Source organism: Rana temporaria, chromosome 4 (genome assembly GCF_905171775.1).
Source record: "Rana temporaria chromosome 4, aRanTem1.1, whole genome shotgun sequence".
Taxonomy (NCBI): Eukaryota; Metazoa; Chordata; class Amphibia; order Anura; family Ranidae; genus Rana; species Rana temporaria.
The window spans coordinates 226,543,575-226,569,063 of NC_053492.1; the positions used below are offsets into that span (position 1 = coordinate 226,543,575).

Below are 25,489 nucleotides of genomic sequence, written 5' to 3' on the forward strand. Positions count from 1 at the left end.
TTGCTCCAGATTCTTCTGATATCATGTACTGTAGATGATGATTTTTAAAAGGTTTTGCAATTTGTTTAGGAACATTATTCTTAAAATTGTTTGACAATTTTTAGATGCAGCTCGTCACAGATTTAATTCTGTGAAACTAATACTCTTTTTAGCCCTAATTATGTTAGACATTTTGCCAATTACGGTAACTTAATCAGTTGAAAAACTGTTCTTCCAGCTCTTCCTTGCTAGTAACACTTACTTTGCCAGCTTTTTATTGTCCCAACTTTGAGCTGTGTTTTGCAGACATTAATTTTAAAATGACCGTACTTTGTCTTAAAATTGTACATTTTCTTAGTTTGAATATTTAATGTTTTCTTTATTCTATTGAAATAAAATATGGGTTTATGAGATTTTCAAATCATTATATTCATGTGCATTTTAAACAGCGTCCCTACTTTTTTTGAATTGTATGTCAAATATATAAAATGTTTGCTATTGCAATGCCTCATACATACATTCCCCTATCATCGGTCACATTTTGCAATTACATTGCATTTATTTGCAAAGTTTCAGAAACAGGGACAATCTCATTTTCTCCAAGATAAATACCACATGCTAGATTATCATCTTTAACAGCAGCCCATGACATTTGGTTAGTAGAGAATTTTGCTGTCCATTCACCAGCACCGTTAACAACTATAACTCCAGCAGTGCCATCTACTCTAGTTTTCATGTAATTCAGTCCTGCATCTGAAGCCTCCTCTACAGACATACCTGTAAGAAAATATAAAATTACAATAATTAGAATTTTTCCCTTAAATAGATATTTTTCATCATTTAGGTGTACATGGTACCATTGGTCATTTTTTAGTCAACAAAATGTTTTTCTCTATACATTCAGCACTTGATCTGATAGTAAGGGTTTTGGCACACTCCCTTCTCAAGTCATGTGGGCTCCATGCATGCACCCTGGTGGCAGCCCCTTTTAGTGCACCTGTGCTTTGACAAATGCAGGGTAAAGCTAAATGTACTGGTGACAGCTTCAACAATTGGCTGCTCAGGCACCCACAACTGTCAAACGGTGGGCAGGAAAAAAGTTTTTAACCCTGTGGACGCTCTACTCTCAGCCTGTCATTTACACAGTAATCAGTGCATTTTTATAGCACTGATCGCTGTATAAATGACAATAGTCCCAAAATAGCGTCTAGTGTCAGATGGTTAACATTCATGATTGGCTCCACCCCAACTCTGATAATGCCTGCACCACTACTGAGGGAGCCATAGTTTCCTTATTTGAGACACTCCACAACATTGTCTATAGGGCATGCACACCACCTGGACCGGGCATGTCGATAATCCAAACCTCCCTTTCCCTATTCCAAACAGTAGTTGCAAAATTGTCCACTGATTCATGGCAGACCTCCCCCAACATTCCCTTGTGGTTCAACCCTAACCTTAAGGAGTTATGTTCTATACCTGACCCCATCAGACGGACATCAAAGAGAGTCATCTATATACCCCCCCCAGGTTTTAAATCCTTTCTCAACTACAGACAAACTTTGACTTCCCATTGACATACCCATTTTACCATTACCAACTCAGACATGCTATATACTCAATCCTATTAAGACACCTGACCTGGAAAAACTGAGAGACCCAGACCAGACAAAACATCCACGTATTACTCCACTCTCGTGACAGGCACTAACCCTAGGTTTCGGAGGGCTCAAGAGAGGTGGGCCTCCTTTGATATCTTTATCACAGAAGAGGATTAATCAGTTCTGTGATACGTTCAAAACCTCTGTTACCTCCTTGAGGGACAAGGTTGTTCAACTAAAAGTTTTCCATCATTCACACCTCATCTCTGCTAGACTGTATAAAATGGGACTATCCCCCTTTGCTGACTGCTTCCGAAGTTGCGGACAAACTGCTGATTTTCTCCACTGCTTTTGGACTTGTCCACTACTTCTGGGTTGACTAAAGCCTCGTACACACGATCAGTCCATCCGATGAGAACAGTCTGATGGACCGTTGTCGGTTAACCGATGAAGCTGACTGATGGTCCGTCGCGCCTACACACCATCGGTTAAATAACCGATCGTGTCAGAACGCGGTGACGTAAAACACAATGAAAAAAAACGAAGTTCAATGCTTCCAAGCATGCGTCAACTTGATTCTGAGTATGCGTGGATTTTTAACCGATGGTTGTGCCTACTAACGATCGTTTTTTTCATATCGGTTAGGAATTCATTGGTTAAAATTAAAGCAAGTTGGCTTTTTTTTAACTACGGCTACAGAGCGGTTCCTTAACTCTAGGAGGGCGTCAATGTACGTCCTCCCAGAGAGTGAGTTGTGCGGGCGCGCACACGCGATCGCCGGTGCTCGCCGGGTCTACGGGACCCGCAGCAACAGCACTCGCGGTAAGGAGCCAATGGAAGCGGCTCCTTACCACGTGATCGCGCCGTCCAATGACGGCGCGATCACATTTGTAAACAAACCCTGAGGCTGGGTCACCTGCAGGTCATCTCTCCTCTCCTCACACCGTTGCAGCGTGAGAGAAGAGGAGAGAGATTTTTTTGAATTAAAGTAAGTGCCAGCAGTGCCCCATCTGTTCCCCAGCAGTGCCATCTGTACCCCAGGCAGTGCCATCTGTACCCCACTAGTGCCGCCTGTGCCCACGAGTGCCGCCTGTGCCACACCAGTGCCGCACCAGTGTCATCTGAGCCACACCAGTGTCATCTGAGCCACATCAGTGCCGCCTGTACCAAACCAGTGCCGCCTGTACCAAACCAGTGCCGCACCAGTGTCATCTGAGCCACACCAGTGCCACACCAGTGTCATCTTTGCCACATCAGTGCCGCCTGTGCCCATCAGTGCCGCCTGTGCCCATCAGTGCCACCTGTGCCCATCAGTGCCACCTGTGCCACACCAGTGCCACCTGTACCAAACCAGTGCCACACCAGTGTCATCTGAGCCACACCAGTGCCACACCAGTGTCATCTGAGCCACATCAGTGCCGCCTGTGCCCATCAGTGCCGCCTGTGCCCATCAGTGCTCATCTGCACCCCACCAGTGCTCATCTGCACCCCACCAGTGCTCATCTGCGCCCCACCAGTGCCCATCTGTGCCCCACCAGTGCCACCTGTGCCCCACCAGTGCCCCACCTGCACCACTGCAGTGACGCCTGTGCCCACCAGTGCCGCCTGCTAATCAGTGACCCCAGAGCCACAGCAGTGCAACCAGAGCCACACCAGTGCCACATTTGCCCATCAGTTACACCTGCGCCACTGCAGTGCCACTAGTGCCCACCAGTGTTCTGCAGTCCAGCCTCACTAGCCACCAGTATGGCAAAAATTTTTTTTACCACCGAGCAGGCCTTCCAGAAACTATGGGCGTCTGATGACAGCTGCGAGGAGTCTCTGTCCGATTCCGATTCGGCCTATGAGCCCGTAACAGGAAGCGGGTCTGATACGGATTCAGAGGAGGAACCTGTGCCCGTTAAAAGAAGGCGTTCTGGCGTGGAGCAGCCTACTACTAGTGCAGTGCCGTCCACCCCGCAAGCAGTGCCGTCCACCCCGCAAGCAGTGCCGTCCACCCCGCAAGCAGTGCCGTCCACCCCGCAAGCAGTGCAACAAAGGTCAGGCACCAGTAGGGTGTCCTCTCTGCCCCAAAGGGATAGGGGCCATGCCAGCCTTCCCTATGGCCTTCAAAACCCCCTGTGGCTGCCTTCGAATTCTGGAGCATCAAGTATTCCCCCTTTCACCGCCCAACCAGGTGTACAGGTGAACACCGATAATTTTGACATGATTGATTTTTTTCATTTAGTTTTTACAGAAGAATTGTCATCTATTGTGGCCCAGTGCAATCTCTACGCTCAGCAATTTATTGTAAGCAACCCCGATTCCAGCTATGCCTGCCCCTTTCATTGGAGAGACCTGACCGTAGAGGAGTTTAAAATATTCTTAGGCCTGACCTTCAATATGGGTCTCTCAAAAAAAAACAAAGGGTACTCCTATTGGTCTACCAAAGCCATCCACCACATGCCCGTCTTCTCATCCCGTATGCCCAGATCCCGATACTTTATTATTCTACGATTCCTCCACTTCAATGACAACACCCAGTGCCCTCCCCGAAATGACCCTGCTTTTGACAAATTATTTAAAAATTCGGCCACTCCTAAAAAAAAATTTTTGAAAAATCACCCCAGTTATATACCCCTCAACAAAATATATCAATAGATGAGTCCCTTGTAAAATTCCACGGCAGGCTGGGCATCAAACAATTCATCCCAAGCAAAAGGGCCCGATGTGGGGTGAAGATGTACAAACTGTGTGACCGAGACACGGGGTACATCTACTCCTTTATTGTATATGAAGGGAAGGACTCCCAACTGCATACCCCCGAATACATCGGAACAAGTGGAAAAGTCGTCTGGGAGCTCATCTATCCACTACTTGGAAAAGGATACCACCTTTACGTGGACAATTTTTATACCAGCTTGCCCCTGTTTAGAAATCTTTACCGGAGAGACACCCCAGCATGTGGCACAGTGAGAACAGAAAGGGCTTCCCCCAAAAATTGTTGAATCAGAAGCTGAGACGAGGAGAGACGACGTCTTTACGGAACCAGGAGCTATTGGCTGTCAAGTGGAGGGACAGACGAGATGTCCACATGCTCACCACCATCCACAATGACACCTACGTGGAAGTCCCCAAAAGAAGCGGCCCAGTGCAGAAACCATCTTGTGTCTACGATTACAATTTATTTATGGGTGGCGTAGACTTCAATGACCAGATGATTGAACCCTATCTTCCCTCCCGAAAATCCAGTCACTGGTATAAAAAAAGTGTCCATTTACTTTTTCAGTTTGGCCTTCTATAACTCTTATGTTATCTACAAAAAAGCAACACAGAATCCCGTTCCATATCTACTCTACCAAGAAGACGTTATCACCGCCCTTTTGTTCCCTGAAATGCCACCAGACATTCTTCGCACTGATTGCGTGAGCAGACTTCACGAACGGCACTTTCCTGACAAAATCCCCCCCCGTCGAACAGGTGCAGCCCGTCAGAAGAAATGCCGGGTGTGCGCCAGAGGAGGAGTCAGAAGAGACACAACAGTTTATTGTCCCGATTGTCCCTCCCAACCAGGCCTCTGTTTAGGTGCATGTTTCCGCCGTTACCACACTATTGAAAATTATTAGGTAAACAAAATTCAAATTCCCTGTCATTTTCCTCCACACCCCTTATGCCACTGCACTCTACATACCTCTGCCTTCTCCGGAACCGACCCTGGACTGTTATACGACCACGATTTTGCCTAATGCTAAAAATACCTCTGCTTTCTCTGGAACTGACCCTGGCTTGTTATACGACCACGCTTCTGCCTAACGCTTAACTGTACCTACCTCTGCCTGCTCTGGAATTGACCCTGGACTGTTTGACCACGTTTTTTGCCTGCCCCTTGGATTGATCTTTTACCCTGCTATGCTAGTGGGAACACAGGGGTCTCACACGTGAGGGGCTCCAGAATTGTTTTTCTGGATGAAAAAACTAATTTTTTAGTTTTCTCATTCCCAGATTAGGGTCTGGTTGCCCGGAGGCTTCAAAGAGATTTGGGTGGGAGAAGCCTCTACCCCTGTCCCCATTCTTTCCTGGCCTTACTACCAGGACCAATATTTTGGCACTGCTGGCTATGTACCGACTATGAACAATATTGCTGCCTGGACAATTCCATTCATTGTCGCTGACCACGTCCCTGCCTGCTGCCTGGATCAGGGCTCTCCTCCTGTGGACAATTGCACTACTAAAAACACAGGTAATCCTTTTTTTTTGTACCCATTACTCAGCAGAATGTATTTTAGGGTGTAACTCTTGGTATGTACATGCTGTGTTAGAAATATGAAGGGCCTTCAAAAATGTGATAGATTGTAAGGAAATTGGATGTGTAATTTGTGTCCCTACAACACCTGATGGTGCTTCTTGGATGTTGGGTCTCTATGTGGCCAGGCTGTGTAAAAGTCTCACACATGTGGTATCGCTATACTCAGGAGGAGCAGCAGAATATATTTTGGGGTGTAATTTTTGCTATGTATATGCTATGTGTTGGAAATATCCTATAAATGGACAACTTTGTGTAAAAAAAATGCGTTATTTTTTTTCCACATTTTCCAAAAACATCTGCAAAAAAATGAACTGTTCAAAAGACTCATTATGCCTCATAGATTATACGTTGGGGTGTTAGCTTTCCAAAATGGGGTCACTTTGTGGGCGTTTCCATTGTCCTGGTGCTCCAGGGCCTTCAAAAGTGTAATAGGTGGTTGAGAGATTAGATGTGTAATTTATGCTCCTAGAATGCTTGAAGTTGCTACTTCGGTGTTGGGCCTCTGTATGTGGCCACGCTGTGTAAAAGTCTCACACATGTGGTATCGCCATACTCAGGAGGAGCAGCAGAATATATTTTGGGGTGTCATTTGTGGAATATACATGCCATGTGAGAGAAATAACCTGTTATGACAATATTGGTATGAAAAAAAAAAAAATAATAATTTTGCAAAGAATTGTGGGAAAAAAATGACAACTTCAAAAAACTAACTATGACTTTTACCAACTACCTTGGAATGTCTACTTTCCAAAAAAGGGTCATTTGGGGGGTATTTGTACTTTATTGGCTTGTTAGGGTCTCAAGAATTGAGAGAAGCTGTCAGTACTTCAGGTGTGATCAAATTGTTCAATTTTCAGAAATTGGTACCAAAGCTTGTAGACCCTATAACTTTCACCCAGACTAAATAATATCCAAATTATTATTTTTTTTTTTTTTTACCAAAAATATGTAGCAGTATGCATTTTAGGCCAAATGTATGAGGAAAATTACTTTTTTACAAAATGATATGATAGAAATGAAGAAAACTTCATTTTTTTTACAAAATTTTCGTTCTTTTTTCATTAATAGCGGGAAAAAAAAAACAAAAACGCAGAGGTGATCAAATACCACCAAAAGAAAGCTCTATTTGTGGGAAAAAAAAAAAAAGGACAAAAATTTCATTTGGTTACAGTGTTGTATGACTGAGTTATTGTCATTCAAAACGTGAGAGCACCGAAAGCTGAAAATTGGTCTGGTTATTAAGGGTGTTTAAGTGCCCAGTTGTCGAGTGGTTAAATAACCTATGGGGCCCACACACGATCGGTTTTGACCGATGAAAGCGGTCCATCAGATCTTTGTCCTCTGGTTAACCTATCGTGTGAACGAGGCCTTAGGCTCTTCTGCACTGGGTTTGCCAAATATAGTGCACCCTAAAAACTGTCTGCTTTTCATATTTGGTAACCCTGCTGTCCAGCCTCAGGCTAAGAGACTACTTTACATCCTCAATTTCTATGCAAAGGAATTCCTTCCTGCTGACGTGGAAAGGGTGAAGGATTCCCTGCCTATATAAAAACGTACCTTTGACATCTGTAAGAGGACTAAAGTGTTCCACAAAAAAAGGGGGAAGATGACTGGCTAGCCCAATGACCCTCTCCCCTGTACTACCATGACAGGGGTTCACCTTGTGAGTTTTGTATTAAACAGGAACTTCTGTTATGCCCAGGATGTTTAAAAACCGTATCGCTTACTCCTCTGTTGATGTTTATATCCACTGGTATATTTAATTTCTAGTTTATTATTGCACACTGCCCGGTTTTTCATGATATGCTGGATTAGAAGCATTCTGTTATTGATTATGTAGTTTGTGCCTTTTTTTTTTTATGTCTGTATGTTGGTAAAACTGCAATAAAAATATATCAAAAAGTTTAAGAAAAATACCATTTACACTTTAATTTTTTTGCGTTACATTTAAAAAAGCACAACATTTAAACGATATGTTAATGTGTAAATAACTTTGTAATGCTTTGTACCAGAATCCAAATTTTTGTGTAATTTTCAATGTACACTAGTAGTTTTTTTTTTGTTACGTTTTATTGTTGAAGTATTGCAGGGAAAAATGCATTTTTGCAAGACTTTATCAAAAAAAAAAAAAAAAAAAAAAAAGCCAGGTTTGTCCTCAAACAATATACTGTGTGCATTACATTGTTATCTTATGTAATGACAACGTTATTACCAAACAAACAGGTCCATAGTAGAACTGTAAACAATTCTCTGGCCCATAAGAGGACAGGTGTGGTAGGGGAAGCAGTTAAACATATCTTTTTTTACTGTTATAACAGATTATTTTAAAAAGGAGCAGAGTGAAGAATAAAACACACATTTCTGATCCAATGTTCAGAGTTGCTGTATACTGCTTCTATTTGTACTGTTAACCAACAGTTAAAAGTGTCTAACCTTGGGTAACCATGATCAGCAGCATAGTATATATGCACTAGAATGGATGATATATTACTCCAATAATGTAAATATAGCAACTTCCCTTTTAAATAACACTATGGTTACAAACCATGAAACAAAAGTTTTATAAATGATTTACCTTGCTCCATATAATGAAGAATAAGTTTGGCTAGTGTTACTTTCATAATTCTTTCCCCATTTCCTGTAGTAGAGACCGCACCAACATTGTTATCTGCATAGCCTCCGCTACCTGAAAAACATACAGGACATAAAACATCAAATCAAAAGTATAAAAGTATAGTGAAATTATAACATATGCATGTTTTAGGAATAATTGGGTTCTATCTCCAATCCAAGCAAATCTCTATCACCTCCACAATCTTTGGTATTCCGATATACCGAAAAATGGTTACCCATTTCCGGTCTGTAGATGTTCATGAATGCCCTTAGGTTAAAGTGGTTATACCAGAATGATGCCTGCAGCTACAGACATCATCCAGGTATCTTTTTTAGCCAGAGATTCTTTTTTGTAAAAGCCATCTTAGTGGCCAATTAGCCGCTGTATTTCCTTTACAGGCAGCTGGAAGGGACACCTTCCCCTCTCTGGGCTAATCCATGTGATCAGGGAGCCCGGTATGCGATCAGACAGTTCCACCGAGTAACCATAGAGCTGGTCCTGGACCCCGGCCATCTCTATGATCCCGGGAGGCCAGAAGCGAAATCATGACATCACTTCCAGTTTTGGCAGATGTAAACACTGCCATTTTTTTCTGAAAAGCGGAGATCAATGTTTTTATTTTTTTAATCTCATGCTTTCCAAGGTAGAGGAAATATCTAGGGGTGCCCAACCTTTTGAAGAGCGAGGGCCACTTAAGCAATTTGGTAACCGATAGCGGGCCACAATGAGTGGAGCGGATGGATGACAGGTCCGTGTCCACTCTGCATATGCAGAGCAGACACAGCCCACTCTACTTTACTCTATGGGGCCACCGATCCCCCCACCTCCCTTTTTTTAAGCAGATCAGATTGTAGGTAGGCGGGTGTAATCAGACACATGTCTGTTTACATTAGCAGCTCCATAGAGGTGAATGGAGGGTCCGAATGGGTCAGACCAATCGCATGAAAGGGGCCCAAAAATGCTTTCATACTGATGTGCTGCGGTTTACCCACACCACGGATGCAGCACAGTGCACCTGTGGCTTTCCTGCGGGTTAGCTGCACTTTGCCATAGACGTCAATTATATCCTGCAAGCGTGGTGCACTTTCTGAAAGCGCACCAAATCCGCAGGTAATAACAGAAGTCTGATTCAATGAAGGTAACCTGCAGGTGTACTGCTCTGCAGCTAAATATCAGTTTGAAAGCAGCCCAGTAATCATTGCAGAACAGAGATGCCCATATATACACTGTGATTTTAGTAATAAGCTTACCTTTAATAACCATTCAGGTATCACCGGCTGTTGCTGTCCCAGGCAGAGTGCATTTGGTATCACTCTGCCTATGACAGGAGCCGGCGCTATACAGGAAGCATCGACTTATACAGCTCTACTCTGCAGCTGCTTGCTTCCTCTACCACTGGCTTCATTCACAAAACTGATGATCTGGGATGGGGGGTCAGCGACCGGCAATCTGGACAGGGCTCCACCATCCCAGAGCAGGAGGCCGCGGGCCACATCAGAGGGCTCCGCGGGCCACTGGTTGGGCACCCCTGATCTAGGGTCTTACTTGGCGTAACATCTTTTATATGTCACCAGAAAATTGAGTTATAGATTGTGGTTTTGTGCTTTAACATTTATTTTTGTGTTTGAAAAATCACTGCGCAAATACTGTATAACATTTAAAAAATTGAACACCCACCATTTTATTCTCTAAAAAAAAAAAAAAAAAAAAAAAAAAAAAAAAAAATGTATACACACACACACACACACACACACACACAGTATCACAAAAGTTAGCGCACCCCTCACATTTTTGAAAATATATTACATCTTTTCAGGTGACAGCACTGAAGAAATTACACTTTGCTACAATGTAAAGTAGTAAGTGTACAGCTAGTAAAACAGTGCAAATTTTCTGTCCCCTTTAAAATAACTCAATACACAGCCATTAATGTCTAAACCGCTAGCAACAAAAGTGAGTACACCCCAAGTGAAAATGTGCAAATTGGGCCCAATTAGCCATTTTCCCTCCCCAGTTTCATGCGACTCGTTAGTGTTACAAGGTTTCAGGTGTGAATGGGGAGCAGGTGTGTTAAACACACATACTTACCTTCACTGTGCAGTTCGTTTTGCAGAGTAGCCCCGATCCTCCTCTTCTCGGGTCCCTCAGCGGCGCTCCAGTCTCCTTCTCTTCGAGTGCCCCGGAGAAGTGCTCTCCTTCGGCACACCCATGCAGGCATGCTCCCGTGTCCTGCTTCTGCGTCTATTGACACAGAAAGCAGGACTCTGCCCACCCCCGTGTCATTGGATTTGATTGACAGCAGCGGTTGCCAATGGCTGCATTGCTAACAATCTATCTAATCAGGACACCGGCTGGAGCTGTGTGCTCGTTCCCGTCGTGGGAAACACATGGCTCAGGTATGTATAACGGGGCTTGGGGAGGCTGCCGAGTGACAGGTTTTTCACCTTAATGCATAGAATGGTGTCATCGCTCTCACTCTTTCATACTGGTCACTGGAAGTTCAACATGGCACCTCATGGCAAAGAACATGCTCAGCGTCATATCCAGAGGTTGTCTGGAGGACAAGAAAGCCCACAAACAGTTTGCTGAAGATAAGCAGACTAAGCACATGGATTACTAGAACCATATCCTGTGGTCTGAGGAGACCAAGATAAACTTATGGTGTCAAGCATGTGTGGCGGCAACCAGGTGAGGAGTACAATAACAAGTGTGTCTCTACAGTCAAGCATGGTGGTGGGAGTATCATGGTCTAGGGCTGCATGAGTGCTGCCAGGACTGGGGAGCTACAGTTTATTGAGGGAACCATGAATTCCAATATGTACTGTGACGTACTGAAGCAGAGCATGATCCCCTCTTTTCAGAGACTGGGCCGCAGGGCAGTATTCCAACAGAATGACCTCAAACACCTCTCCAAGATGACCACTGCCTTGCTAGTGAAGCTGAGGGTAAAGGTAATGGACTGGCCAAGCATGTCTCCAGACCTAAACCCTATTAAGCATCTGTGGGGCATCCTCAAAAACGGAAGGTGGAGGAGCGCAAGGTCTCTAACATCCACCAGCTTCGTGATGTCATCATGGAGGAGTGGAAGAGGACTCCAGTGACAACTTGTGAAGCTCAGGTGAACTCCATGCCCAAGAGGGTTAAGGCAGTGCCGGTTAAAAAAAAATGGGGGGCCACACAAAATATTGGTACCTTGGGCCCAAATTGTACATTTTCACTTAGGGGTGTACTCACTTGTGTTGCCAGCAGTTTAGACATTAATGGCTGTGTTGAGTTATTTTGAGGGGACAGCACATTTACACTGTTATAAAGCTGTGCACTCACTACTTTACATTGTAGAAAAGTGTAATTTCTTCAGTGTTGTCACATGAAACGATATTGCAACGATGTGAGGGATGTACTTTTGTGAAATTATTATATATCACACATATCTCTCTATCCCCATCACACACACACACACACACACACACACACACACACACTTTAAGAGTTCTGAGCAAACAATAAAAAAAAATTATGATTTTAAACAGAATTGGCACGGTAGGGAAGTAGTTCATATAAAACATTTTCAAATATAGCCACAGGTATTATGCCGCATACACACGGAAATTTCCGACAAGAACACCGTGGATTTTTTTCATTTTTTCGGCTCAAACTCGTGTTGCATACATGTGGCCACACAAAATTCAGACCGTCAAAGAATGCGGTGACGTACATCACTACAACGAGCCGAGAAAAAAATAGGATTTTTTGTACTCACCGTAAAATCCTTCTCAGACGTCCATGGATGGACACAGCTCATTAAATCTTGACAAGTGGCTTATGTTCCCTGTTTACAGGAGAGGACTAGGCAGAAACATGTTTGTTAAAGTAACATGTATTTAATTATCTGAGTTGGGGGGCGTGGCCTAGCGCATGGAGGAATAGGACGTGTGTGCAGAGAGCTCCCGCACACCGTGCCTAACCAACGGCTGTAATCACCGCACGGACACACCAGACAGGTCGGTGATGGGTCGTAAAGGAGGGGGAGACAGCCACCACCACACCGACCCGAGTCGGGACAGGGAAATCGACCGTTTCTTCCCCAAGTTGCTCCCGGGACAGCGCGGTACCCCTTCCTCCAAGATGGCGGCGGCCCGCTCGGCGGGGACACACGAGGCCTCGATGGGAACCCCATCCCAGTGCTCTTCCTCTGCCATGAGGACCAGACAAAGGGCAGTCTCTCCTCCGGAATCGGATGCAGGCTCGGTCCACTCTGGCAGCCGCTCACCTGACTCCCGCCGCTCCTACGTTAGCTGGGACTTAGAAACCTACATTAAGGCCTTGCCCACCAGGCATGATTTTGAGGCCTGCGTTCAGCGAATGGAACGCTCCTACAAACAGGAGATCTCAGAGCTGCGCAGGGATGTCGCAACCAGACTGGAGGAGGTGGAACGCAGCGTGGAGGAAAATGTTTCCACTTTACAAGCCCATGATGCCATACTGAACGACCATACTGTACAAATCCAACAACTTATGCTATCCCAGGATGACCAGGAGAATAGGGCCAGACGCAATAATATTCGCGTCCGCGGCCTGCCTGAAACAGTGGAAACGAAAGACCTGGTCTCGGTGGTCATCGCCATCTTTAATGGACTGCTCCAGAAGGACAAAGAGGAGGCTATAGAACTGGATCGGGTCCACAGAGCCCTGGGCCCCAGAAACCCCAACGCGAACTACCCCAGAGATGTGATATGCAGGGTCCATTTTTACGCCGTCAAGGACGCCATAATGCAGGCAGCACGCACCCAGGACTCCATCCTTTTTGAGGAGACCCGCATACAATTGTTGCCCGATGTCTCCAAACTCACGCTGGATCTCCGCCGGGCCCTGAAGCCCCTCACGGGAGCACTCCAGGCCAAACCGATCAAATATCACTGGGTCTTCCCTTTTCAGCCGTCGGCCTCCCACGATGGTAAATCCGCAGTATTTCGCACCTTGGATGACCTCCCAAAATTTCTGGGGACTTTCGAACTCCCGATGACATCTCTACCCGACTGGCCCTTACAGGCGGCTACCCCTGGATTTCAACCCTCCACCGGCTGGAAGAGGCAGAGCAAGAAACCTAAACCCAAACGCTCCAGATCGGAGGCCTCCGCGACCACCTCAGCGGGCTGATGGGACCATGCCTGACCACCACTAAAGTGCCCTTTCTTTTTTTTTCTGGTTTACAGGTTTGGGCCCGTGGACATTCCCCCATGTTGGGAGATTTGGGTATGAGGGGACGCTACGTTGTGGACTATTACCGGGGAAGGTGCATTGGGGAGGCCTGGACCCCCTATGTTCCGGGGATCTGGGACTCCCCGTACATCATAGTTTTATTTTTTCTGCATGTGCACTTTTATTTCCCTGGTTGCCGCCTGGGGCCCCCCTCACCATGGTGGCCATTTTTTTTTTCTTGCTAAGCACCCACAGGTGGTGCCTAGATCCAACATACACTCACCCGCCCGACAGGCTTTCCCTCCAGGCCTCCCCATCCTGCACATTTTTCTTTGTGTTTGTTCTCCCTCTGATTGTTGACCAAGTTATTCAACTGTTTTATTTTCTCTTTTTTGTTTGACTCTCCGCCTGTCATGTTCTGGTGTGTCCACCCGTCGTGGCTGGGACGCTGTGGGACGCTGACTTATGTAGTGCTCGGCGGTGGACTACTTCCCCGCTATGCACGATCAAATGTATGACTTCATAGTCCCATGGGGTCCCACCACGACATGTAATGATTGTTTATTTCGCCGTTATTTCTTGATGTGTATTGTATTGGTGTGTTGTGCACGGGGCTCTCCCCGTGAACTATCCACGACCCCCAACCTAGGCCTTTCAGCTGCCTTTACGGCGATGGCTGAACCGTTGCTTGCAACGCTATTAGTGTGGCCAGTTTGGCCCGTCTTTTCTTCTGCTCTCTTTCTCTCAACGCTCTCTCCTCCTTCCCCTGTGCCCCCCTTCCCACAACCCTCTCTCTCCCACCTCCCTCCCCCGGAAGCTGTGTGCACCCCACTGGTAGGTACCTGTCCCCTTTTGCTGCGTTTTCCTAATGACTAATCCTGATTTCTTGACGGTTTCGTCCCTGAATTGTAGGGGGTTTAATACACCTGAAAAGAGGAGACAGATTGTATTTCATTTCCATAAGCTCCGTACCCAAATTCTCCTCCTCCAGGAGACCCATTTTAGGTCTGATTCTATCCCACAGCTTTCCCATAAACATTACCCTACATGGTACCATAGTACTAACCCATCAGCAAAATCGAGGGGGGTCTCCATTGCATTCCATGCCTCTTTTACACCAAATGTTGTGGACTCCTATGTGGACCCAGCCGGGAGATTTATCTTTCTCAAATTGTCTTATAAAAATGTGATTTACACAGTTGCTAACATATATTTTCCTAATCAGGACCAACTGCAGTTCTTCTCCTCCATGACCTCCCGCCTCAGAAAGTTCGGCACGACTAACATGATCCTGGGCGGTGACTTCAACGTTGCCCTGCTGCCTCGTTTGGACTCGTCAACCGGTAAGTCCTCACACTCCTTAGCTAGTCTGACCAAGCTACGTTCTATCTTTACAGATCTCTCCCTTGTTGATGTATGGAGGGTCTTGCATCACACAGATAGGGACTACACGTATTATTCCCCTGCACACTCCTCCTATAGCAGACTGGACTATATCCTCATTTCCCAATCCCTACTGGACCTCTCCCCTAGTGCGTCTATAGGTCTCACTCTGTGGTCAGATCATGCACCTGTGCATGTCGCACTGGGTAAGACCCCCACGCGAAAACCAAGATCCTCCTGGCGACTTAATGACAACCTACTTTCGGATCTGGCGTGTACTGAGGACATTATTCAGACTATCTCGCATTTTGTTTCTGATCATGCCCGGGACGATACGAATCAGCTGACGAAATGGGAGGCCCTTAAATGTGTCCTCCGGGGCAAGTTCATACAGCACGGGTCTAGGCTAAAAAAGGCTAAGTCGGCAGACGTTACCCGTCTCCTCACTACTATCGCGTCCCTCGAGGACTCACAAGCGCTCCCCGGATCCGACCATGTTGGTTGATCTGGATAACGCCAGGCGAGATCTGTTGCAGATTTTTGCTGAACGCTCTTTGGTGGCCTGGGATAAGGGGCGCTTTACGCATTACTCTCAGGCAAACAAATGTGGACGGCTGCTGGCGAACACCCTACAACCACGCCTAAGCAGAAAACACATCCCCCTGATTGTTTCTCCCAACAAAGGCAAACTGCAGACTAACACAGCTATTGCCGAATTTCGACAGTTCTACGCAGCCCTTTACGACCTTCCCCCTCCAACGCCCATGCCTTCTGCGCACTCCCCTGACTTCCCGAGCGACTTGCTCACATATATTACAGAAACGGCCCTCCCGACGGTCCCCGACTCCTCCGCTGAGGAACTGGAATCCCCTATTTCGGTGGAGGACTTCCTTTCCGCAATTAAGAAGCTCAAAAACGGTAAAAGCCCTGGCCCCGATGGGTTCACCCCACGTTTCTACAAAACGTTTGCTCCTCAACTAGCCCCCCTCATGACGAAAGCCTTCAACGCCATAGATGGCGCTTCTCCCTCTTCTGCCCTTCTTCTGGCCCAAATAGCAGTCCTGCCTAAACCCGGTAAGGAACCGTCTTATTGCGCAAATTACAGGCCCATATCCCTCCTAAACGTAGACCTGAAACTTTTCGCTAAACTATTGGCCGACCGAATATCTCCATTGCTCCCAGATATCATCCATGGAGACCAAGTGGGGTTTGTCCCTGGCCGCGAGGCCAGGGACAACACCACCAAAACGATACATCTCATAGCTTATGCCCAAAATCATAGAATCCCTGGAGGCATCCTTTCCTGTGATGCCGAGAAGGCATTCGATCGGGTCAGTTGGCAGTTCTTGTATTCCACCCTGGCTCAAATAGGCCTAGGCCCTAAGATGCTGGCCCGCATCAAATCCTTGTACTCCTCCCCCACTGCCACCGTCTTGGTCAACGGAATACAATCCAGTACGCTTTCCATCAAAAATGGCACCAGGCAGGGTTGCCCCCTTTCCCCCCTTCTCTTTGCCCTTGTGATTGAGCATCTGGCTCAGGCACTTAGAGCAAATCCGAAAATCCAAGGGATCCAAACGCCCTCTTCCCACTGTAAGCTCTCTCTATATGCGGACGATTTACTCCTGTATGTCACCCAACCCCACACCAGTATCCCCTCAATTTTGGCTGAAATTGAAAGGTTTGGCGCGCTGAGTAATTACAAATTGAACCTGTCCAAAACAGAGGCACTGAACCTCTCCCTCCCGCCCTCCACTTTAGCCGCCCTCAAACCCAATTTCTCGTTCCAATGGAAAGAGAAATCAATTTCCTATCTCGGGACTGCAGTCCCGCACCGATTGTCAGACATCTTTGCCCTAAACTACAGCCCACTCCTCACCAAATTTCGACACCTCATGGAGGCCCGTATGGATCTGCCGGTGTCGTGGTTCGGACGTATGAGCACGCTCAAGATGGATATATTGCCCAAACTTCTGTACCTGTTCCAGGCCCTTCCAATAGCCCTCCCTTCAACTTTTTTTCGTACGGTGCGATCCATGGCTATTCAGTTTGCATGGAGACGTGGCCGACCTAGGCTGAAGCATAAACTCCTTTGTTGCCCAGTGTTGAGTGGGGGAGCAGGTCTCCCAGATTTCGAACACTATCATGCGTCGGCGGTACTCTCCCGGATTCTGGAGTGGTTCCCTCACCCGCTGGGTAAGGTGGCAGTGCGTGTGGAACAAGATATGTCCTCGACGGACCTGAGAGCCCTTCTTTGGGGCCATGCCTCGTCCCACCGAGCCTTGGTAGGGATATCCCCCCTAACTAGGGATGCCCTGGCATTATGGTACCGTAGGAGGGAAACATACGCCCTTTCTACGGACCCGAGCCCCTTGACTCCTATTTTCGATAACCCAGACCTGCCGGAGGGTGGAGGCCTCCACTCCTTGGCTGGCCACCTCAGGCAGGACTGGCCCACGGCACGAAGCTTCGTTAACCCCGACGTCAGCTTCCCCGAGAATGACTTGGCTCACCCAACTGCACCTGACGGCCTATTGCAAGACACTCCACAGGTCCGGACAGGCCCACAGACCACTGACAGAATTTGAACAACTTTGCTCCTTTTCCTCCCCTCAGAGACACACCCTCTTTGATCTACAAATTGGTGCTAGGTCACACACATAGCGCCCCTCCCACATTCACGTTGGCTTGGTCGGAGGAGCTGGGGAGAGACATTAGTGAGGCGGAGTGGCGTAAGGCCTTCTTTTTCACGCATAAGTCATCCATATCGAGTTATGCGCAGGAAAAAAATTACAAAGTACTTTCACGATGGTACCGGGTCCCGACCACCCTCAGGGTCATGTTTCCCTCGACCCCGGACTCATGCTGGAGATGCACTGCAGCCAAAAAGGTACGTATAGCCACATTTGGTGGGAATGCGATAGGATACGCCCGTTTTGGGCCCAAATTTTCTCGATCTACTCGGACCTTTATGGCAAACCGCTCGCTCCCTCCCCATTTATAGCCCTTCTTTCCATTTTGTCGGGAGCCATCAAGTTCCAGAAGAATTCCCTCCTGAGGTTTTGTTTGAGCGCTGGGAGGCAGTTGATTTCTAGGCACTGGAGGTCGTCCTCCTCCCCCTCCATCATAGAATGGATAAACGAAATGAATGGTATCATGCTTATGGAGGAAATGCAGGCCAGGTCTCTGGATAGGTATGCTAAATTTTCTTTTACTTGGAGTGTCTGGAGACAATACTCCACTTCGAATGAACTCAAGGACAGGGTTACCCCTGCAGGGTCCACCTGAGGACCAAGGGCTAGCCATGGAAACAACGCTGGGGGCTCCCTTCCAGTTTAGTTAATAGGTTTTACACTCTTCCCTGGATATTTACCAGGAGAGTCGGTCTAGGACATATTGTCGCACTCCTGCTGGAGGCCGAGCACATCGCTTCCCATACCTTTTCCCCATCTCCCCTTCCTTTTCTCTTTACTTCTCTCCTTGTTTCCTTTCTATCGTTTCTTTTTCTGGCTGACTCTTCAGCTACTTCATGGTGGCACCTTCGCACAATCCTACTGATGCACACGGTCATTTACTTGTACCCTAGCATTTTCGCATTTTTCGAGTTTTGTATCAAGGTATTTGGCAGTTCTGGCTACTTCACCACATTGGTCGACTTGACCCTTCCCACTCCCCTGGGCCTGGACGCAGATGGATCCCATGGGGGCGCCCAGGTCGGAGGGGGGTCTTAATAGACCAGGGCTATGCTCTATGCGTAGTGAAATTTGCGATTCATGTATTTTACTGCAATGACTTCCTGTTTTGTTTTATGCCTTATGTAATAAGGATTAAATATGTTGCACGTTTTATGTTTTCGGACCTGAGCCGCCCTATGTCGGGCCCTCGGCCGCACCATGTTCTATTTCTTTTTATACTGTCTAAAAATCTCAATAAATCTTTATTGAACCTTAATTATCTGAGTTGAACAGCCCCGCCCAGGGGGCGGTCCCTCCAGACATAACCCTCCTCCCTGCATTATGCAACCTCAGTTCGTAACAAGCAGTACAAACCTAAAGAGGGGTGGGTGCTGTGTCCATCCATGGACGTCAGAGAAAAGGATTTTATGGCGAGTACAAAAAATCCTATTTTCTCTTATCGTCCATGGACGGACACAGCTCCTTAAATCTTGACAAGTGGGACGTCCCCAAGCTGTTTCAAAATGAGGGGTGGGAACAGTATCAGTAAAACCAATCTTAACTTCACCCCAAAACAAGCAGAGCTCCTCAACAGGGGAGGTGCAACTTTAAACAGCCGCCTGCAAAACCTAGCGGCCAAAAGAAGCATCAGAACATGCACTCACAGCAAATGTAAATTTTGGAAAAAAAGTGTGAACGGACGACCAAGTCGCCACCTCGCACACCTGTGAGACCGACGCATGATGTCGGAAAAAAAACCAGGAAGCACCAATTGCCCTGGTTGAAAGTGCCGTGACCGGAAAGGGGGTGCCCGCCCCCTAAGAGCATAGGCCTGTATGACAGCCTGCCTGATCCACCGAAAAAAGGTGGTCGACGAGACCGCCAGGCCCCTTTTGTGGACCAGACACTGACACAAAAGGAGTGGCAGATCTCCGAAGCGGAGCTGTAGCAGGCAGGAACACCCGCAAGGCGTGTACCACGCCAAAAGTATGAAACGCAACCTCCGTAGGATGCGTCTGCCGAGGACATAAGGATGGAAGAACAAAGTCCTTATTCAGGCAAAAGGCCGAAACCACCTTCAGAAGAAGGGATGGTCGCGGGCGCACCACCACCTAATTCTTATGGAGGATCACGCATGGCGACTTGCAAGACAAGAGCGCCAACTCAGAAACCTGACAGAGGTAAAGGCCACTAAAGGGGCCACCTGAGTGTGTCAGGAGAAAAATCTGACGTTTCCAAAAGGAAGGTGTGACGAGATCCTTGCTCGCCCAGGTCCTGCTCTCCCGACACTCCTCTGCTACCAGTGAGTCAGCTTGCAGATTGCAGCGTCTGATGGTCCAGTCATCCAAGGTTCCGGGGTCCGAACTACAGCTATGTGCCATTCAGACCCATTAAGAACAAACACCAGGCAGGCTGTATGCAAGTTCAAGCAGGACTCTTTATTTCAAGTACACAGCACACTTTTATACAGAATTTTGGAACATCCCACTCCCAACAACCGCTTTCCTATTGGTCAATTGTAAAGTATATCCAGTCTTCACTCAAGTCCTCCTTGACCATGCAAATGAGGACTTGAAATTGTCAACAGGGATTGGTCCAATAGCTTGGATAGAAAGACTTGTGTATTGAGACAGAAGCCCCAGGGGGTAATCAATGTACACAATAACCCGGGCTACTTAATTACTACCTCTGAGAGGTTACATTGCTTTAGACAATAGAATGCTAATTCAATACAGCTGACAGGAGGCTTCTGACCTTTAGAACAATAAACACATACATCTTCACACATACATTCTAGATTTAATTAACCTTCAATCCATAGTTTTTAGCCAGACGGAGTGTCTCCGACACCCGCTCTTAGCCTGCCGAGCACAATAAAAGGTATTTCTCTAGCTGGTTCCACTTAGCATTTCAATAGCCGGTGTCCTTGCATTGAATGTCCCTCTCCTGTGTAACAGATGTCAAGTAGAAACACTTTAATATCTTAAGATCCATGACATTACTTCCCCTGGGAAACAGTCCAACAGCCGCAGTGGGACCCAAACGGGTCAACTCGAGGATGTTGGAAAAGTAGTCTTAAGGTTCCAGGACTGTCCGCTGGGATGACCCATCTGCCTTCCTGTTTTGAGGTCCTGGCCCATAATCGGATGGCAAGAGGCTCACATTCAGTCCTCTCCAAAAGCCCCTGTCCCGGCTAGGTCTGTCACACATCTCCCCCTTTGGCAGGAGACTAACACTGGGAGAGACCCCAATTCCGGTACCCACCCAGTACCCCAGATAACTTGTCCCAAACAGAGCATTACTCACCCAGCCAATCTCTGCCTCTCTCAGAGAACACGCCTGCCGCTGGGGAGAGGCCTGGACTGGCCCTTCTCCCTGGAGTCCTTTCAGCCGCTGGAGAGAAGACAGGGTGGCTGGGCTCAGTTCATCATGCCGTTGGGAATCTGGGCCAACTGGCCACCATTCCTGGGGTATACCAGTGGAGACTGCAGTCCCATCCACTGAGGCTAGGTAAAAATCCCCCGGTGCTTGCAAAGCAAAGCCGACATCCTCCTGTCTCAGTGCCGCACCATGTTCTGGGGTTGTGTCCGTGGAGATCGGAGTCCCATCCACTACCACCGGAACCCCCTCTTCTGTTAGTTGAGAGCAGAGGCCCGGGGCACTCTGCTCTGTTGCCAGCTCTTCCGCTGGGTTGCTGTGAGTGGGGACCACAGTCCCATCCACCGATATCCGCTCAAGCTGTAGTGGTGTGCAGCAGCCAGTAGCATCCTGCCCTGCTGCCAGTGATTCAGCTGGGAGTAACAGCTTCACTACCTCAGCTTGTTGCTGGGGAGGGGGGCCAACCGCCCCGGCTCCCTGGAACTCCACAGTTGGTCCCGGTGCTGGGCAGAGATGGCTAGCACTCTGCCCTGTTGCCAGCACTTCTGCTGGGGGGATGAACATTGGGGTAGTGTCCAATTGCTGGGGAGGGAGAATTGCTTCCTCTACTCCCGGTGGGGATATCTGCTGTTGGGACAACAGCTCACGCAGATCCTCTCTCAGACTCTCCGGATCCCCCTCTTTTTCTGATGCTGGGCAGATGCCAGAGGCATTCTGCCCTGTAGCCAGCGCTTCTGCTGGGGCACCCGATGAGATACTCTGGACTTGCTGCTGATCATCATTTCCCAGCCTTCCAGCGCCTGTCTCAACTCCCCTTTCTGAGACCTTCATGCCATTAGCTTGTCTCGCTGCCTGGGGGACCTCCGGTGCGTTCTTGCATTCTAGCGCTCGCAGTGCCCTCTGTATCATCGCTGCTTCTTCCAGTGCGGTTAGAACGGGAAAACGTAGGGTCACCCCTGGCCCCATTTGCTCCTCATCTTTTTGACTGTCTGCTATTTCTCCCAGACAGTCCCAGGCAACGGGAGCCCCACCCTGCTGCTGAGCAGAGTCTAGCAGCTGTCTGTAGGCGGTCTCCAGCTCCTCTTGCCGCTCTCGTTCTCTCTGTTGCCGCTCTCGTGCTCTCTGTTGCCACTCTCGTTCTCTCTCATCCTGCCGCTGGAGGTCTCTAATGGTATTCTGTATGGCGGTCTCTGATGGGTTCGCACCATATAATGCCAACCGCTGTTGAACTCGCTGCTGGAACAAGTCTTCAACTGACCGGGGTCCTGCATCACCATCCCTCTGATCCATCTCGGCTAGCGCAATGATCAGGGTGGCCTTGTTCTTCCCACCGGTCCCTCCACGGCTCTCAAGCAAGTCTTTTAGCATGGTTCTCCTCCAGGCTGCATAGCTGGTCATTCATGGTGGTGGTTTGGAGTTGTCCCAGTAACTGGAGAGCAAATCCCACCGCTGCCAACCAATGTGACGAGATCCTTGCTCGCCCAGGTCCTGCTCTCCTGACACTCCTCTGCTACCAGTGAGTCAGCTTGCAGATTGCAGCGTCTGATGGTCCAGTCATCCAAGGTTCCGGGGTCCGAACTACAGCTATGTGCCATTCAGACCCATTAAGAACAAACACCAGGCAGGCTGTATGCAAGTTCAAGCAGGACTCTTTATTTCAAGTACACAGCACACTTTTATACAGAATTTTGGAACATCCCACTCCCAACAACCGCTTTCCTATTGGTCAATTGTAAAGTATATCCAGTCTTCACTCAAGTCCTCCTTGACCATGCAAATGAGGACTTGAAATTGTCAACAGGGATTGGTCCAATAGCTTGGATAGAAAGACTTGTGTATTGAGACAGAAGCCCCAGGGGGTAATCAATGTACACAATAACCCGGGCTACTTAATTACTACCTCTGAGAGGTTACATTGCTTTAGACAATAGAATGCTAATTCAATACAGCTGACAGGAGGCTTCTGACCTTTAGAACAATAAACACATACATCTTCACACATACATTCTAGATTCAATTAACCTTCAATCCATAGTTTTTAGCCAGACGGAGTGTCTCCGACACCCGCTCTTAGCCTGCCGAGCACAATAAAAGGTATTTCTCTAGCTGGTTCCACTTAGCATTTCAATAGCCGGTGTCCTTGCATTGAATGTCCCTCTCCTGTGTAACAGATGTCAAGTAGAAACACTTTAATATCTTAAGATCCATGACAGAAGGTTCCTGAAGAACCGAGAGCACCAGAGTCAAAACTCATGGGGCTGACGCCAGATCAAAAGGAAGGGCCACAACTGACAGTGGGCCTCCCCAATCGCGAAGCACAAAAACCTTTGACTTGCGCAAAATGGGACATGCATGTATGCGTCCTTGATGTCCAAGGATGCCAGAAAGTCCCCTGGATGGAGCGCAGCTACCACCGAACTAATGGATTCCGTGTGGAACTACCCATCGTTCACAAAGGCATTTTAGGCCCTTGAAGCCCAAATTCGGACGGACCCTGTCCATCTTTGGGACTGAGAATAGATTTGGATAGAATCCCTCAAACCTCTAGTCCTGCAGGAAAGGTAAAATTACCCCGCAGCTTAGCAAGTCCCACACTGCCCCACAGCAGACCGACGAGCCTGGAGAGGGAAACACGAGGGAAGAAATCTGTTCGGTGGATAGGAAGGAACCCTATCTAGTACTCCGAATAGATCACCTCGCAGACCCACTGGTCGGAGAGCAGGGAGGTTCATTGAGTTGTGAACCTGCAAAGCCGACCCAGAGACAGGAAGGGGAAGCTACATACATTGGCGGGTTTGGGTGCCGGCGTGATCAGCTTACGCACCCAGGGACGTTTTAGTCTCCCAGCTGAGCCTTTGTCGGCCTGGGAGGGTTTGCCCGCGGACCCTGACTGACGAAAATACCGCTTTGGCGTGGGAAAGGAAGGACCCAGCCGACAGCGGGGCTCCTTTCCCCTGGAGAACTGAGGAAGGAGAGTGCTCTTCCCTCCAGTGACATCCTTGATAATGTTGTCCAGCGAAGACCCAAAAGGTCTCCCACCCATAAAGGGTAAATCCGCCAGGGCATATGTTAAGAGGCCTGGCCAGCAGACCAGCATTCCAACCAGAGAAGGCGGCATAAAACCATCTCCGAAACAGAATCCCTGGATATCAAAGGCGCGGCATCCAGTGAAGCATCAGACGTATACAAGGCCCTGGACCAGCTGGTCCACTAGCCTAATAAATTCGGGAGAGAGTCGGTGCTCCTCCACAGTCTGGTGCAAAATGCTCACTCTGAGACCCCAGAGTAGTGGCCACAATAGGCCGCAAGGCAGACACCAGCATGGTAAACATGGAACGGGTCAGTACTTCGGATCTCCTATCAGTCAGATCCATACAAGCAGGGGTTCCCGCAATAGAGAGAGTTGATACCTATACACCCAGGCAAACGGAGGGTCCACCACCGGAGAAGAAGCCCACCTTTTGAAGAGGCTTTCCTCAAAGGGGCACTGAACCGCTAGGCAGTGAGGGACTATAAAAGCCCTCTGCTGCTTTTTTCATTCCACATCTTAGAAATTATGAAAGGGCACAGAAGGAAAAATCTACACAGAGCGGTCTGAACGAGCCCTCAGCAGAAGCCTAGCTGCACTATGCAGCTTAAGGGAGTCCCTTACAGCAGTGAGAAGCACACCCACAAGTGCCTTATCATGCACTGACCCAGGTACCTGGTCCATGGCTCCATTACAGAGCATTCCCCAGGGGATAACAGGGGGAGGGGGCACTCCTTTAACCCCCGCCCGGCTGCAGTCCACCTCCACCCTGGCACAAAAGTGTCCAGGACTAACAGTAAAGCGTTTGTAGGAATCCCAGGTGCTAACACCTGCTGCCACCACAAGCATGTTGGGGAAGGAACCCAGATACTGACTCCTAAACGAAAGCTCCTAGGCCCTATTCAGGCTAGACAAACCCACCCTCTTGCTGCGCTGATCAGGGGTACCCAGGGGACTCACCACAGGAGGAGACTGCCCAGCGCTGCCGCCCGCCTTCCGTACACAGCGTGTGGAGAGGAAAAAATGTGAGGTATCTTGTGAGGCATCTGAAGAGACTTGTGCGCGCCATAGGATTCAGCACTAGGGGCCAGGACTCAAAGTTGGCCGCCGAGCGTTCAGAGCACGGCCACAGGAAAATGGCCGACCGCAATGTAATCTGCGCCATAGTGTGGCTACGACAAAATGGCCGCCAAGGGAGTTTTCAATGTGGTGCATTTAAACAGAGAAAGCCTCCTAGGGCTTAAAATTGAAAAAAAAAAAAAAACTCACAGGGAAAGTACCCCTAGTACAAAAACATGCAGGCCAGACGCACCACAGTCCCCTCAGGAAGAGCCCCCCCCCCCCGAC

At 48.1% G+C, this 25,489-nt stretch overlaps 1 protein-coding gene across 2 annotated transcripts in view; it reads right to left on the reverse strand.

Annotated features, from left to right (window-relative positions):
- Positions 1-508: 508 nt before the first annotated feature.
- The window catches only part of ASRGL1 (asparaginase and isoaspartyl peptidase 1), a 64,403-nt gene continuing 39,422 nt past the window's right edge, over positions 509-25,489 (reverse strand). For both annotated transcript variants that reach the window (XM_040349924.1, XM_040349923.1), the window contains exons 6-7: positions 8,441-8,551; positions 509-756 (exon numbers count right to left, since the gene is read on the reverse strand). In XM_040349924.1, the coding sequence (XP_040205858.1) occupies positions 527-756; positions 8,441-8,551 (341 nt within the window). In that variant the 3' untranslated portion in view covers positions 509-526. The remainder of the gene's footprint in view (positions 757-8,440; positions 8,552-25,489) is intronic.